This window comes from Lipophrys pholis (assembly GCF_963383615.2).
Source record: "Lipophrys pholis genome assembly, chromosome: 1".
In the NCBI taxonomy this organism is placed as follows: Eukaryota; Metazoa; Chordata; class Actinopteri; order Blenniiformes; family Blenniidae; genus Lipophrys; species Lipophrys pholis.
Window position 1 is genome coordinate 48,056,470 of NC_137635.1, and position 12,525 is coordinate 48,068,994.

The following is a 12,525-nucleotide window of genomic DNA, read 5'->3' on the forward strand; positions in this document are numbered from 1 at the left end:
AACTGACAGTGCTATAAAAATTAGCTTATGAAACAATCACTTCGAGCGCGAGTTGCGGAGAATGACTTCCAGAATGAGAAATGACACGAGCGGTCATGTCTTTTCCCTTGCAAGAGCTGTATTTGTCTATATTCTGTCGACATTTTCAGAATTGCTCTGCCAAATGTGTCGGACAACCAATCTCTCTCAAATTACTAAAGTTAATGCTCTGCTTCTCCCTCCTCAGCCTTACCAAAGCCCCCCACCTCGCTCATCGTGACTGAGACCACCGCCACCAGCGTGACTCTCACATGGGACTCTGGCAACCCAGAGCCGGTTTCTTACTATATGATCCAGTACAAAGCCAAGTCTTCGGACAACGGCTTCCAGGAAGTGGAGGGCGTGGCCACGACGCGCTACAGCATCGGTGGACTGAGTCCGTACTCGGAGTACGAGTTCCGCGTCATGGCTGTCAACAACATTGGCCGCGGGCCTCCCAGCGACCCAGTGGAGACTCGCACCGGTGAACAAGCCCCCTCCTCGCCACCGCTGCATGTCCAGGCACGCATGCTGAGCGCCAGCACGATGCTGGTCCAGTGGGCGCCGCCCGAGGAGCCCAACGGGCAGATCAGGGGCTACCGGGTGTACTACAGCTCCGACATGACGGCTCCTCTCAGCGCCTGGCAGAAGCACAACACGGACGACAGCAGTCTGACCACCATCTCAGGCCTGACTCCTGACATCACCTACAGCCTCAGGGTGCTGGGCTTCACTTCCGTAGGTGACGGACCACCCTCCGAGATCCTGCAAGTCAAAACTCAGCAGGGAGGTGAGCAGCCAGCCGCTGCGTGTGTGGCTCAAAGTGATGGTTAATGCGTCAGCATGAGGTAGAAGCTTTGTAAAGGCATGTGCGGTTAGAATAAAGCCCCATAGGTACATATTTGTGTGTTACTGTCTTTTTCCCAACCAGAGTTGGTGAAATGAAGGTGAATCTTGCTGTGGACATTTAACTTTAATGTCTCGTGTTTGACCCTTTTATAGTTTTAACGTCCGTGCGCTCATCTCTCTCTGCTTCAGTCCCTGCACAGCCGTCCAGCTTCGAGGCTGAAGCCGAACTGGACACCCGCATTGTGCTCACATGGCTGTGGCCCGTCCAGGACCCCATCACCAAGTACGAGCTGATGTACTGGGAGGCTGGCTCAGACAACAAGGTTGGAATAACAATATAACGTTATGACTATTTGATGGGCCGGTTTTCTCTCCTGCATTGCGTCTGGTCTCATTTTTCTATACATTCGTCTGCTTCTGTGTCACATTGTGCAATGAGACTGCAAGGCGAATAAATCGTGTTTGGTTTTTTTTATGATGCAATTTCTCTGAATGAAGAGCTTCAGCTGTGTTATTATAGTAATGCGGTCGGCTCCCCAGCTGATGAGAAAGATTTACTGTCGAGACACACAGCACACAGTTGTTCTCCTGTGTCTCCCGGTCGCTGTGGCCCTTCATTCAACTCTGTTGGACTCCGACACAACTTGTAAACCAGAGGGCAAATGTTTTGGCGAGGCGCGAACAGCAGTTCAGGCAAAGATTAGTTCCCCAGTTTTACAGACAAACACATGAGCAGATCTTTGTGGTGCTCTTGGATTTTGAAATTGTCTCTGCCGTGTCTCCGTTTAACCCTCCAGATACACGTGTCCTTCAATCCAGCGGGCTCCTACGCTGTTGACGGTCTAAAGCCTGACACCCTGTACCGTTTCTCCCTGGCAGCCCGCTCTGAAATGGGTTTGGGCGTCTTCACGCAGCCCATCGAGGCTCGAACCGCTCAGTCCAGTAAGTACAGCGTCTTTCTCTCCATCGCGGCGTCTCTGTCCTCTGTCTTTATCTACTTGCTATCCATTAACCAGCGATCTTTTTCAATGAGGGGAAAAAAAAGAGAGACACACGTTGAGTTTTAAAGAGCTTAAATCAGAGCGTGGGCAACTTGAATGTCAAGTCGATTTCCGTCTAAACCGCTGACAGTGCAGCCTTCCCGGTCAGCTTCACGCTTCCACCACCTCCCCTCTGTCACCAACACTAACCCCCCCCTGTCCGTCTATCTGAGGGCAGGCCCTGTGTCAAAGGTACGTTTAATGTGTCGTGTTCCCACATTTGTTAGCCGTGCCATGTTGTTTTGCCTCATATCATTATGTGCTTTTACAGTGCCAGCACTAAAAATGTCACTCTGCCCGCTGACTGGGTCTGGGGTTGTTTTTTTTTTTCCTTTCGTTTTTATTCGCTGCAGCAGCAGCAGCAGCAGCAGCAGCAGCACATTTGTACGGCCTCACCAGGGAGCCGATGTACAGTTCAAGAGTTTCTAAAACAATGGCACGTTGGTACTTTTGCAGTGCAGAGTGTTGAGTTTCTGTTTTATTTCATTTTTATTTCTTTTCGACTTCCAGACTGAAAAGTAATTGCACAAAAGAAAAGGTCAGCAGCCTTCAAAACGGCTTTAATCCCTCAATTCACGATTTTATTTTGACGTATGCCCGGCTCAAATCTTACTGGGAATATCAGAGAGTTTAGCTGCACGACGTCAATCTCCTCCGAATCGGAGGGGAAAGTTGGTGGCATGCTACCAGACACAATAATAAATATTATAATGTGTGTTATGTGCATACACCTCCTGAAGGGATATTAATATTAGAAAGAAAGAATCAAGGTTTTAGACTCTTATCATTTAAGTGAACATTTTAGTTCAGGGACCACATGCAGCCCAGTTTCCTCTTGAGTGAGAGGGACCAGTGAAATAGAACTGCAATAACATTAGAAGTTGTACTTGGAGGATACGTGATGGAAATGTCTATATTTTCGTGACACCAAACAATTACTCCCAAAAACTCCCACAATCTCAACATAAAGCCAATTTTAATGAAACCTACTGGTGCATATATAAATACAGTGAAATGTAAAGAAAACTTCTCCTATAGCTGATTTAAGGGCACAGAAATAAAAACACGGGAAGGAAACAATGAATGCCATCCAGCATTTTCACTACCTTGGGGATCTGTAATCGCCTGCTCAGGTCTGATCTCTGCTGCGTTTCCGTTGTTTGTCGCTCGTGGCAGCAGTCAGACTGCGTGGCGTCGCGTCTCAGGCTGTCTGTAGTGAGACAGCCGTTCACAAACCTGTCTTAACTGTATGACATAACACCACAGATGTTAAACTACGGTCAAAGATATTACTGCAATTGTCAATTTATTCATCTTGAATGACCAAAATGACACAGTGTGTGATCGTATTGAGATCACTCTCAATGATCTTGGCTCTAGGTGCTGGGCACAATCAATGAGCGCAGTGGATGAGGGGCATTTTTTCTCTCATTTAAAGAGTCCATATGAAGCTTAAAGCTGATTTGATGCAGTCCACCAGTGGCGCGTTTTAACGTATTCTCTGATACTTGAATCAAATGGAAACGATTGCATTGTTGCGTCGTGATGAAAGAATAAAGTCCATTGATGGCGGTTCAGAAGCGTCGGATGTGCTGGAGCTCGTTCCCTCACAGAAGACCTTTAAGCGGGTACAAAAGCTAACCACACCAACCCAACCGCAGTTTCATTTTGGACTCTAATCAGAGTGCAATGATCTGTTAAAATTAATTGAGCAAAACACGTTAATTAGTGTCAGCTGGATTGTGTCCATTCACACCGACTTGCACATTCAGACAGTAGCTTTCACTCTCACATGCCGCTCAGACGCCAGCAGGATCTGCAGAACAAAACACAGTGGAGCACAGTAAAGGCAGAGTTGGATTTTGGTTGGCTTTATTTTAGCTGGGAGAAATCCTTTAAAGTCGGCCCGGATTGTCCCAGGACCAATCCCGGGGATCAGCGCCGGGCATCTCTACGCCGTGCGCCTGTTTTACTCAGAAATAGAACCACAATTATATCAGATAGACAAGTTTTCCAATGTTGTTGATATTCCACAAAGATTAGGTCCAACTTTAAAACTTCTGTCGAATCAGTAACAGGATGTCTGAGGCCAAAAAAAAAAAGACTGGTGAGGTGGTATGTATATCTTCCACCTGGTTTGACAGAAGAAATGAAAGGAAAGCCTCCTCGAGCTGCAGATCACTGCCAGTTGAGATAGAGTGGCAATAAGTCTGTGTCCTTGTGCCTCCTGCTGACAGAGGTGAGAAGAATTTGGATTTCATACAGCGGCAGGGCGGCGTGCATGCAATGATCTCCAGCCTTGGGAAGAGTTCTGAGGCAAACAGACAGTGGGGAGAGTGTGACATTTTCTAGTGCTGCATTGAAATGTTTAGCATCCCTTATTTCATGCCAGAGCAATGAATGGAACTGAGCTTCATTTTTTTTTTTTTTGTATTTGGGGGGTTATGTATTTACTCAGCTATCACTGTGCATTAAGCAGACTGAACCGGCCTGATACTCGACCAGAAACGTGACTGGGGGGAAGCTCCGCAGAAGAGATTGGATCAGACAGTTACAAATCATTACTTTAAAATGCTGTTTTAAAACAAATCTGCCAAATCGTCTGCAATAGCACTAAACCCAAGAAAGCAGGAGCGCGTCTAAGGAGAAGTGACGGCTGAGTTTTTCTGTCGGGATCAGATCGCAGTTTTTAAGATGCGATGCAGCTTACCTGCTGTGAGCTCCGCGTGTGAGATGTAAATTACACTCCAGATTCCAAAAGCAACGCAGCACTATTTTCCGAAGTGAGACAACCGTGATTCTGATCCATCCCGGGCTCTGTTTACACAACAACGTTTCAGGTGAAAACAAATGTTTTTTTTGCATTTTCATTACTTTTATTTACTTTTTAAAAGCAACGTCACAATGTTTACACCGGAACGGCAGAAATGCTGAAAATAGTGTCGTTTTCACGTTGCGCCACAAGTGGGTGCTTTTGTTTGTTTTTGTCATGAAACCACACACATTGGCCGCAGAGAACAATACGCTATAAACATTAAAAATAGGAGTACATGGACATTCGTGTGGACAGATGACCAATTTGGATCGTTATTAACAGTGACAGTCAACTATTGGAGAATATAGACGAGAAGCTGTCCTTGTTCATCAACTCGCACATGTACAGAAGAACCACGATCTACGGTCTTGGTGCGCACGCACAGTCTACACAGAGTTGGAAATGGAGTGCGAGCGTTTTCCAGATAGTCGCGTTTTTTTTTTTTTGCCCATTTCCACAGCAACAGAGTCGGCGCATTTTCAAAAAGTTTCACCCTGGGAGCCATTTTCAAAAAGTTGCGCTTTCAGTGGCTCCAACCACCGTTGCCGCGTAAACACACACAAAACACAACAAAATTTTAGCTTTTTTGATTGTTGTGTAAACGGGGCGGTAGAGTCATGCGCCTTGAATGTATGTGTTGTGACTATCAAAAGAAACCCGGAGAAAACGAAGGCCTCCACAGGGCAGAACATGCAAACTCCACATAGAAACATAAAATCCCCCAGACTCAAACTGGAGACTATGTTATGAAGAGCAGCACGCCACTGTGTGCTCCCATTATGACGATATGAGTTCTGATTATGTATAAAGCATTATCATTGAAAAAAATTTGCTTCATTTGAAGCCCACTCTTCTTCTTCTTCTTCTTCTTTGTATTTCCTGCGGTTCTGTCCTCACTTTGATCCAGCAGACTTATCATTAGGAGCTCAGGCCCGCAACGCATTCTGCATATCACCGCCTTTGTTTTAATTCTGTCTGCCAGTCTCAGACAAACACATCTGGAGTTGGTAGGTTCCTGTCCACTCTCTTGTGGTTCAGCGACCACCCGACATCTCTTTTTGTTAAGCCCCCAATGCTCTGGCATTAATATCTGAGCTCACTGTTCATTGCTCTGCTTATTAAAAGACTCGATGTCATGGGCATGCTTTTGTAAGAACATTTTGCTTTGAATTTTCGCTCCCTCGGTTTTTTTTTTTTTCTTTTTCATTCTTTTTGTAGATTTGAGTAAAGTTCCTGACTCAGTCAGACGCATGAAATGTACCAATGTGGTTGTGTTTGTTTTATCGTTCTGTATTTTCTAAAGTCATTTGATTTAACTTTAGTTCACCTCCAGACCTGAGAGTTTAAATGTATTTCATATTGTAGCATCAGCAGCAGTAGATATTAGTTATAATTTCGCAAATTGTCGAGACATCACAGCTGATTATAGAACCTAAAAGGATGAGGTGCACATTATCTGCCCTATCAATAATTTTGCGTGCCATTAAATTAAAAAAAAAGTGTGCTGAAGGTCTGTTTATCTCAAAAAGTTTTAATTGCATTACTGAAAAAGTGCCAGTTCGCTCTTAGCCTCTAAAATCCAAGCTGCATCTAATGTGGTAAATCCTAAAAATGGAGGAACTCTGTTCCATCTGATTAAATAAAAACACTGTTTTTCATGGCACCGATTCCAGACCAGGTGCACGCGGCGTTCTGAATATTCATAACTGTTATTGATTCAGAAATTATTGCCTAATGCATGTCTGCAGCAGCAAACGGCTGTAATGATGCCCAGAGCTCCTGCATCAAGGCGTGAACACCGGTCAACACCGTCCAGAGCTCGTTCACACACTCGCACGTCTCCGGCCACATTATCGCTCCCTCTGCTCCGTGGGCGAGGCGGCACGGAGGGCAGTTAAGGATAAACTAGAGGGAAAAGAAAGAATCTGCCTTGTAAAATGTTGCTGTATTGTATTTTAGATTCTGTTTACCTCAACCAGTTACTTTCTTGGCCTCGTGCATAAATGTAGTGCCAAGCGCAGCTTCAGCAGTGGCCCCGTGTTGTGATTTTGCATCCAATCTCTCAGTCTGGAGGCAGCATGGAAGCTTTTTGTAGTCGTATAAAAGCAAAAAAAAATAAAAAATGTATTCAACAATGGCAATGTGATATTCATAAATGTGTCACATACTGTAAATGGCTTGTGATGCTCGCCACTTTACAAAGTGAATCAGTATCAGCGTGTGTAAAACTATTATTGGTCCCTATGAAGGCCAGAGATCGTGAATAAGCATGAATAAACAGCAAAAACTCTTTGCTAAGTGATTTTCCGTCAGGCTAAGTTGTGAGTATTACCATGAAGTTTAAAGTTAAAGGAACTTGGAAAAACACTGAAATATGGTCGATGATCAGAATTCAATCCATTGTGTTGAGGTTAAAGTCACTCTTGCCATTGTGAATATTCCATTTTCATGTTGCTTACCTTACAAAAAGCTTCCTGTTTTATTCCTTGTTTTTGCATTTTAGTCCATTTTTGTTTGCTTGATCCGTACCCTTCCTCCGTGTGTTTTTTTTTTTTTTTTTTTTTTTTTTTGCTCCCCTCCACCCCACCCCACCCCCTTCCCCACCCCACAGCCCCGTCTGCACCCCCTCAGGAGGTACATCTGGTCAGCCTGACCTCCACCAGCCTCAAGGTGAGTTGGGTGGCGCCTCCGGCCGCTAGCCGCCACGGCGCCATCGTGCGCTACACAGTCAGCTACCAGGCCCTGGCCGGGGAGGACACAGAGCGGCACGAGGTGACGGGCATCGGCGCCGACGCCACCAGCCACGTGCTGGAGGGCCTGGAGAAGTGGACTGAGTATCAGGTGTGGGTGAGGGCGCATACTGATGTGGGCCCCGGCCCTGAGAGTGCCGCAGTGAGGATGAGAACCAAAGAGGATGGTAGGTTGCCGCAGAGTCCTCTCACACTAGTCAAATCTCTGGTTGTGGCTGTTTTTCTTCGCCCTCTTCTACTTTTACTGCACAATTCCCTTTGTTCTGTTGATCAATTACCAGCTAATGAGGTGGCAGCGGTAGTGCACGGGGGGTCACCTTTTTCTTCTTCTTTTTTTTTTTCTTTCCTCTTTCCAGCTTGTTCTCTCTCGCTTTAAAAACTTTACATCTATCGAGGTTAAGGCTGATCACTCCTGGGCCTCAGTTCTGCACCACTTTCCTCCCTGTTCACTGTGTAAACTTTCTTCTTTTTTTTCCCCCCCGTTCTAAGAAATAGAAATGGAGCCGTTCTCCCCTGCTTTTCTCCTTTCTCTCGCTCTTGCCTCCTCCCCCCCCCCCTCCCCATCACACTATTCTCGTTTTGTTTGCAGTGTGATAGAGGGCGGCTTTCCCTAAGAGGGAGCCCTCTATAATTAATGTGTTTGAAGTTTGCTGCATCACAGCTAATTTCATACTGGAATTAAGGGCATTACAGACATTGCGAGACCACATGCTGTCCCAAATCGGGGGGGTTTCAGGGACGCAGCGATCTTAGAAGGTCTGAAGTAGGAAAGGATGATTTGATTCATGGCCAGTTCTTGGATCTTTCTACACTGTGCCCAAGTCGACAGAAAACTCAGGAGTCATTATTTTTGATACTTTCTGGCTCCTCATCACAAAACACAGTGAACTGTGAAAAATCACCGTCTCAGCATATTCTGACTCCTTCCTCCTCCACCACCACCACCCCCGTCTTCCCCTCTTTCATCCCTCCCTCCCTCCCTCCCTGCCTCCCTCCTCTGTCTGGTTTCCAGTGCCCGGAGCGCCCCCCAGGAAGCTGGAGGTCGAGGCCATAAATTCCACGGCCATCCGAGTCACCTGGAAGCCGCCGCTGCAGGGGAAGCAGCACGGCCAGATCCGGGGCTACCAGGTCATCTTCTCCCGGCTTGAAAACGGAGAGCCACGGGGCCAGCCCAACATCATGGACGTCGCCTTGCCAGAGGCTCAGGTACTGGATGACGCCTCACTCTTGTCCGGTCCTTTTTCTATCCCCTTTTTTTCCTTCCCGTCTTCGGCTGCACCCCGTGTTCACTTTTCCTTTATTCTCATTCCTCACTGCTCTTCTATTCCCTTCCATTGTCTGAGTTCACACTTCATTTCCCTCGTACTGGGTGTCACACACTGAATTTTCTTTCTGTGGACTGCAGTATCCACCCTCCCCCTATTTTTTATTTATTTATTTTTTTGTTAGATATATTTTTCTCCACACGCGGCTCTAAATTGCTCGCCTTCTCCTACGGCTTCGGATTAGTTGTCGTTACAAGATCCAGTTTAATTCTACAGTAATAGCCAATAAATAATTTATATGTGTTACATCAGAATGTGGCTTAGCAGAATCAATGCACCTCCCTTAGCAGTTTGAGAAGTAATACATATGCACTGCCTTGTTACCATGTTTATGAATCAGAGTTATTTTCCTGACGCCGCCCTTTTACACATTAATGCAGCCCGTTTCCGAGTTGCCCAAAGCTGTGCGACACCACGAGATGGATGGGAGATTGTAATCCTTAAGAGGGATTCAGAGATTCATGAATATCTTAAAACTAAAAACCCCACTCTTGTTTTTTTTTTTTTTTTCCCCACTCTGTTTGAGAGAGGAGAGACCAGCTTAAGAACCTCCTTCTGATTGTTTGCCGGGAGTAACATTTGCACGAACACGCTTTCGCTCCCGCCCTCGATGGCCTTCCACAGAAGCATCTAATTTGAACATGTAAGTGCTCCCAGGCCACGGAGAAAGAAAAAAGAGAAAGAGAGAGAGAGAGAGAGAGAGAGAGAGAGAGAGGGAGAGGGAGAGAGAGGGAGAGAGAGAGAGAGAGAGAGAGAGAGAGAGAAAGAAACAAGAGAGAAACTGCACAGCCTTGCATGTGTCTCTCAGCTGTGTTTGCTGATAAATGGTCGCCGCAGTGTTTAGGCAGAGCAGCAGGTTGCTGGTTCATTTCCCAGGCAGCTGACGCCGCCGTGCCCTCGAGTGGAGCTGTTAACCCTCGTTTGCTTTGGCAAACGTCCCCGCTGTCTTAAGTCTTATCGCAGCAGAAGGGGAGACGGAGTTAAAGTCACCTTGACATGACGTTCCCAACGTGTTGCGGCGCGGGCGACGATAAGCAGCAGCTTGTGGATTCCAGTTGTGCAACGGGCCACATTTTGTGGAAAATACACAACGAATAACTTTTCGCGTGGCTGTCAAACTACTAAGCGGCTCGTCTCACAAGGGACTCAAGTGCAATTTGCAAGCATCCGATGAAATTTTAGCTAATTGTGGCCAGAGAGAGCTCAAAGCGTTTGTGCGCATGGTCGGCGGCCGATGATGCAGCGCAGCCTACACCTGCTGGAAGAATGCGCCCTCAGCTCCCGAACAACCAACCTTTGTTTTTGCAGCAGGAGCTTCTGGCAGCTGCCGCTGAGAGTTTATTGTTTTTTTTGACTGCGTACCGGAGAGCATGACAGCCGGGGCGGCTTCGTTTGGTCTGGAAGAGCCGAGCGGCATGGTGGCTGCTTGTCTCCCTGGAAGTGTTTTCCTCACGTCGCCACGTCGGACCGGGATTTTTGTTTTTGCGCCGTGCAATCCTGAACTGAACATGACCCCCACTTGTTATGCAAACAATACCCGCAGCCGTGTCTCATTTGTGCCGTGTTCACACAATAAACACAAAGACACACTGTAATTTGGCGCTCGGGACGGCGCTCGTGTTCCAGTTCAGTGTGCAGGACACCTCTCGAACGCGTTGCCCCCGTCATGGCCGACAGATGACTTTCTCCTCGCACCTTCGTTCCCGTCGCCTCCCTCTTTCTCTTTTTCTGACGTGGCCTCCTTTTGCACTCTCCCCGGCTAGAAAAGCCAGTTGAGTAATTACCAGAGGCTTGCGTGCAGGTTGGTTACCCTTGATTGAGTCATCTCAACAGATTGTTCTCTATGCGGCGGCAGCGAGTAGCCAACCTGCAAGGACCTGCCCAGACGTCATTAAAGACCACACAGTCAGCCGACACGGCACAGATAGCCCCTTATCCGTGTTCGCCCAACTGGTTTTCACAACAATCCCTCCCGCTTTCTTTTTTTGTTTGGTTTTTTTTCACACATCTTTCCATCCACGCAACCCCGGCAAGAAGTGGAACAAAAATGGAAGAGATAACATGAGCAAACACGCTCGACGCTGGGATCGTGGGAGGCGTTCCAGCTGGCCGAGAAGAGTTCGTGACTCATCCCGGAGTCATGCAAATCCCTCAAACGCACACCTGTAATTGATGATGAATGCAAGATGGGGGGGGGGGGGGGGGGACGGTTTTCATCCGTGTTGGCACATTCTATGGTGTTTCTCTCACGAATTTCCCTAATGTGTTGTGAAATCTTTCCCACATGCACCCTTTCACCTGAATTAGATGCACAGTTAACCTGCTGGAGGAAAAAAACCAAACAGAAGCATTTTTCAGGACTCGCCTAACGTACAAGTTCAACTTCGACCTCAAATCACAATTTCAAGCCGACTGATTGCAGATTGCAAAATCATTGTCCCCCCCCCCCCACCGTCTCTTTGTCTCTGTGTTTCTGGCTCCTTCTCTCCGTATTTTCAGCCTCTCTCAGGGTTAGCTGAAACGCTGGGAGGAGAGCTACGAGAGCTTGCCTGTGCGTAGGCGATTTAAGCGCCTCTTTTCTTTTCAAGCGGGAGCCCACACAGCGCCCTCATTTCCCTGCTAAATTTAAACCAGAGGCCGCGTTAACGGTGCGATGTTATCGACCCTTTTGCAACTGTACTTCTGTTTGGGGGGGGGGGGGGGGGGGGGGGGGGGGGGGGGGGGGGGGGGAGTGGCCTGAACCTGAGTTAGCAACTTCACTCCCGGCAACCTTTGGGCTGTTTGTTTGTTTCACGCACACGTCCATGAAAGTTTGCAGAAAACGGTGCGACGCCATTAGCCATTCTGTACATTTCCGCACAAGTTTGCCTTTATTCAGCACCACTTTCCAGGTTCATTTTGTTTGACCACTCATGCGTTTTTTGTAGTTTGTGTGAGCGAGGCGACGCTTCACTGCCTCTACGGCCTTCACCGCCTCAGATTGGAGTTGAATTGGAATCGGTGAAGGAGGGAGGGGAGGGGGTGGGGGCAAAAAAAAAAAAGAGAGGAAAGAAGCACCTCAGCCCGTTTCACTCCATCAATCATGACAGCTCCTTCTCTTCCACATCACTCGCTCCCCCCTCGTTCTCATTTTTATAGCCACACATCTCAGCCCATGTCATCACATTTGCATTCACCCGCCTGCAAATTATACCGCTCCGTTTCCACAAACGGCGCTTATCAGCAATGATGTGTTTTCAGCCTGCGTCGGCATTCAAAATATAAATGAAGGATAATTTATAAATCTCCAATGGACTTAAGCAGGAAGCCGTTGGAATGGAAAAGGATTAAGCCCAAGTTGCGATAAAAACTACAAACCTTGATATGTTTGCCGCTCTGCAGACGTGCTGAAACGGAGTTGACGGTAAACAAATTAAGCAATTAGGAACATGGCAAACTGTTATTCACGGAGGAAAGTAACAGCTGTTCTTAAATGGTACTCTTCAGTGCCCTGCGATGCCAGGGGAGCATGAGGCAGCGGTTTTTAATGGGCCATGTGTCTCGACTAGTCGCAACTGGGACCCTATAGAGGCCGAGCCCATGCCTCATGTAGCCGGCTGGCAATGAAGCTCCTCCACAGGGAGGAAGGTGGAGATGTTCTGTCTTTCGTCTATTCCAACTGTCAAAAGAGGATGATGAACACCGTCTCTCTGCTGCGCGATGAATCAGCAGTGTGCAGCAGGCTCACT

General features: G+C 47.3%; 1 protein-coding gene across 1 annotated transcript in view; it reads left to right on the forward strand.

Moving 5' to 3' along the window:
• Positions 1-12,525, forward strand: part of ptprfb (protein tyrosine phosphatase receptor type Fb) — a 140,501-nt gene that overhangs the window by 69,236 nt on the left and 58,740 nt on the right. Inside the window, exons 8-12 of the mRNA XM_080474595.1 lie at positions 227-808; positions 1,057-1,190; positions 1,665-1,809; positions 7,334-7,639; positions 8,485-8,678. Coding sequence (XP_080330721.1) covers positions 227-808; positions 1,057-1,190; positions 1,665-1,809; positions 7,334-7,639; positions 8,485-8,678 — 1,361 coding nt within the window. The remainder of the gene's footprint in view (positions 1-226; positions 809-1,056; positions 1,191-1,664; positions 1,810-7,333; positions 7,640-8,484; positions 8,679-12,525) is intronic.